The sequence below is a fragment of the Chinchilla lanigera genome, unplaced genomic scaffold, assembly GCF_000276665.1.
Source record: "Chinchilla lanigera isolate Chin_1 unplaced genomic scaffold, ChiLan1.0 scaffold00028, whole genome shotgun sequence".
Classification (NCBI taxonomy): domain Eukaryota; kingdom Metazoa; phylum Chordata; class Mammalia; order Rodentia; family Chinchillidae; genus Chinchilla; species Chinchilla lanigera.
Window position 1 is genome coordinate 21,022,405 of NW_004955429.1, and position 3,720 is coordinate 21,026,124.

At 47.4% G+C, this 3,720-nt stretch overlaps 1 protein-coding gene across 1 annotated transcript; it reads left to right on the forward strand.

The window, feature by feature from the left end:
• Positions 1–1,991: 1,991 nt before the first annotated feature.
• Bambi (BMP and activin membrane-bound inhibitor) lies at positions 1,992–3,486 on the forward strand (the record flags this gene model as incomplete). Its single annotated transcript, XM_013515562.1, is given in 2 exon segments — positions 1,992–2,279; positions 2,708–3,486. Coding segments are annotated over 2 exon segments (707 nt in total), but the record flags the coding sequence as incomplete, so codon positions are not given.
• Positions 3,487–3,720: the final 234 nt, after the last annotated feature.

Genomic DNA, 3,720 nt, shown 5'->3' on the forward strand with positions numbered 1-3,720 from the left:
GCAGATACCGAAACTATGCGCTGGTAATGATATAATTAGGGGGTCGGAGATTTCTGCGTGCGGACTTCAAACGCCCGCGGAGCCGGCAGCCTCCCCGTAGCCATCTTGACCGGAGCAGACATTTTTTGTTCAATCACCGCGTACAGTAACTAGAAAGGGGGAACAGAAGGTCATTGTTCCCTTTTCAAAATACCAGTCCCCTCCTGGCCTTGGGCATGCCGCAGGAGGAAACGTTATGAAACGGCAGAAATACAGTTTTAATACAGTCACACAGAAGTCCGTTCTCCTGGCTGAAAGGGGGCACCACGCTTTTTTTTTTTTTTTTTAAAGAAAGTTTCAGAACTTTCCCAGGTACCTGTCAAAATTTTATTAGACCTTTTTAGGCCGCTGAACATACAGTATTTTAAATAGGTCCTTGTAAACGTTGACGCTTGTGTTCACGTTTCCTTTTCTGCACAGGTCAAGGCTAGTAGGCTCGAAATGGACTTTTAATCTGTTTTATGTATACTTTCAATCTGTATGTGGAATTTGTCAGCCTGGGGATACGCAGGCGTCGCCACCTACGACCGGTGAACGACAGAGCGATCTTGGAAAGAGGAGGAAAAAGCAGATTACTGTTGAGCAGGGTTCTTCCTTGAAGCAGGAGGCTGGGTTAGGGCCTCGGACTCAGACGGGACAGCAGTTGGAAACAGGAGCAAGACCTCTGGCTTTGTCTGTTCTCGATGCCAAAGATCGGTGCTTCGTCTTGGGCTGTTTTTTCCCAGAGCGAAAGCGTTCGCAGCCCCGGTGAAAAGTGAGCACGCCGTGTGGTGGCCTGGAATTTGGACAGATAATTAAATGCGACGCTTTACTGAGGCATTCACAGAACAGGGGAGGAAGGAAGGTGGACGTAAAGCCACAGCGCCAGTGTTTAATTTCAGAGTGGTTTCACTCCCCAGACAGATCTTCAGATTGGGAGCCGGGGATAAAGGAAGGTGGGCGCGCTTGTCGGCGGGGCGACAGTGACCAGGGCGCGCCAGCTCGGATGGCGCAGTGGTTGACCTCCAGAAACTAGACGTGGATGCACAAGCCTCCAATCTCGCATGGTGACAAGTGTTACCGGAGCCTTTGCAACTCACAAAATACGTTTTTTATAAAGAAAACTTTTAATCACTTCCTGTAGAAAAATTTGAGGTTTCCTTGAGGAGTTTTCATTGACCCAGCAGAGGATTTGCAGTTTCGGTGTCTCCCCGTCTAGGTCACATGTTAAATAGCATGTAAAGCTGAGGAGGGGGAGGAGCGCTTCGCCCTGCAGCTCTGCGCCCCCCTCCCCCTTTTTATGACTTTCCATTTGGGCTGAAAGAAATTGACTTTGGCAAGCAAACCACTAATTGTAAACTGCCTAGTTCCTGTTTTACAATATACTGACTAAAAGCTCCTCTGCATGAAAAGATCTTTATAGGCAAAGTTTGCCTTTTCTAGAGAGGTTGCAAATAGCTGCCTAGTTTCATAGTTTTAAAACCTCCTGACCTGGGCACTTTCTAGATTGTTGTGTTTCTAGTTAATAACTTTATAAGGTGTTACCTCAGGCTCTTAAATCTTGGCCCAGTCCTTCGGGATAGTAAACAATTCAGTAGTTCCGATCAAATATTTATACTGACAAAAGCCTAGCATTTTTACGCTGTATGGTTGTGTAGGATTGAAATAAATAAATAATGTGACTTAAAACCTTATGGTCGAAGAAACTGTTAGTGATGACTTTTCCTTCCAGAAAAAAATATTTTTCGTTTCTCTGTACAGCCCCAGAAATCTGCTGTGAGGCTTAGTACTTTCTAAAGTGATACTTAATTAATCAAACTTGAAGCTCTGGCCTCTTTGAGGCCATTTCCAGTGTATGTGGGGTGCGATGGTAAGCGCTCACCTTGGGTCTAAAATTAGACCCTTTGAACTTGAGACTTAGCAGAGCTGCTCTATCTGGTCTCAGGGTTTGATGTGGTTTTCATTGTTTCCAGGAGAAATTCGATGCTACTGCGACGCGGCTCACTGTGTGGCAACCGGTTACATGTGCAAGTCTGAGCTCAGCGCCTGCTTCTCCAGACTGCTGGACCCTCAGAACACAAACTCCCCGCTCACCCACGGCTGCCTGGACTCTCTCACGCGCACAGCGGACGTCTGCCAAGCCGCGCAGGCCCAGAACCACTCGGGCAGCGCCGTGCCCACGCTGGAGTGCTGTCACGAGGACATGTGCAATTACAGGGGGCTGCAGGACGTGCTCGCCCCGCCCAAGGGGGCGGCCGCAGGTGGGTGGAAGCCGGCCCTGGAGGCCCGCCTGACGCGCAGCCCTGGGACAGCCTCGGCTCTGTGTGTCTGCTATTGATTTTGTTTGTGTAATTAGAGACAGCGGAGGGAGAGCAGGGCTCACTGCAAAGATGGGTTCCTGTTGACGGGCTTTATGTCTGCCGAGCTTTGCATGTCTGTGTGCATAATAGGCTTTGCCTGTTTTTTCAACATTTTGAAGGCATTTAAAAAGGCCATTCATTATATCTGCAAAATGATGGCCTGTAAACAATTGTTTGTAAGCTGCCTTGGAGAGTTTCGCAATATTTATTTTCTGAGTAGATTTAATTACGAGCTATTTTTGAAGGCTGTTTGCTCAGTTAAAAGGGGCAGTAGTCCCGAATGCCTTCCATGAACCCGCAGTTTGATCATTCTGTTTGTCCTCCCTTAGGGCAAGGAAACAGGTACCAGCAGGACGGGAGCAGAAACCTTATCACCAAGGTGCAGGAGCTGACTTCCTCCAAAGAACTGTGGTTCCGGGCGGCGGTGATCGCCGTGCCCATTGCTGGTGGGCTCATTTTAGTGTTGCTTATTATGTTGGCCTTGAGGATGCTCCGAAGTGAGAACAAGAGACTGCAGGACCAGCGGCAGCAGATGCTGTCCCGTTTGCACTACAGCTTTCACGGACACCATTCCAAAAAGGGCCAGGTGGCCAAGTTAGACTTGGAGTGCATGGTACCGGTGAGCGGGCACGAGAACTGCTGTCTGACCTGTGATAAAATGAGACAAGCAGACCTCAGCAATGACAAGATCCTTTCCCTGGTCCACTGGGGCATGTACAGCGGCCACGGGAAGCTGGAGTTCGTATGACGGAGTCTTATCCCACCTACACTTCTCCAACGCTTGAAGGCCTTGAGTTCTGCTGGACAGGAGCACTTTATCTGGAGACAAACCGATTAATCTAATCACCTTCCAGAGGTGAAATGACCTCTGCAGACAGAACCTTGGAATTTCTTCTGAAGGATTATTTGCACAGACTTGAGTACAGTCAAATGTATTATTTGCTTTAAAATTATAAAAAGCAAGAAGACTGTGTACACACTGTTACCAGGGTTACGTGCGTCGGAGGAGCTGGGATCGAGCACCTAAGTAAACTAACTGCTCTGTGGAAGCTCCTACATCCTGATTTGTTGTAAAGATTTTTAAAATATATATATTTTTTGTCTGAAATTCAGTGGTGTCTTTCATAAACTAAAATACCAAAGTTGGGGGCCGGGTAAGCTGAGCGTGTAGTTCAGTGGTAGAGCCTTGAGGCTCTGGCTTCCATCTCTAGTACCCTAAACGGAAACAAAACCAAATCTGGGAAGGTCAGGAGAGTACATATTAATTATATAAGGCTTGACTTTGCAAGATAATTCTGGTTTTACCTTTCATCTAAGAAATATTGTTATTTGGTGTTGGGGA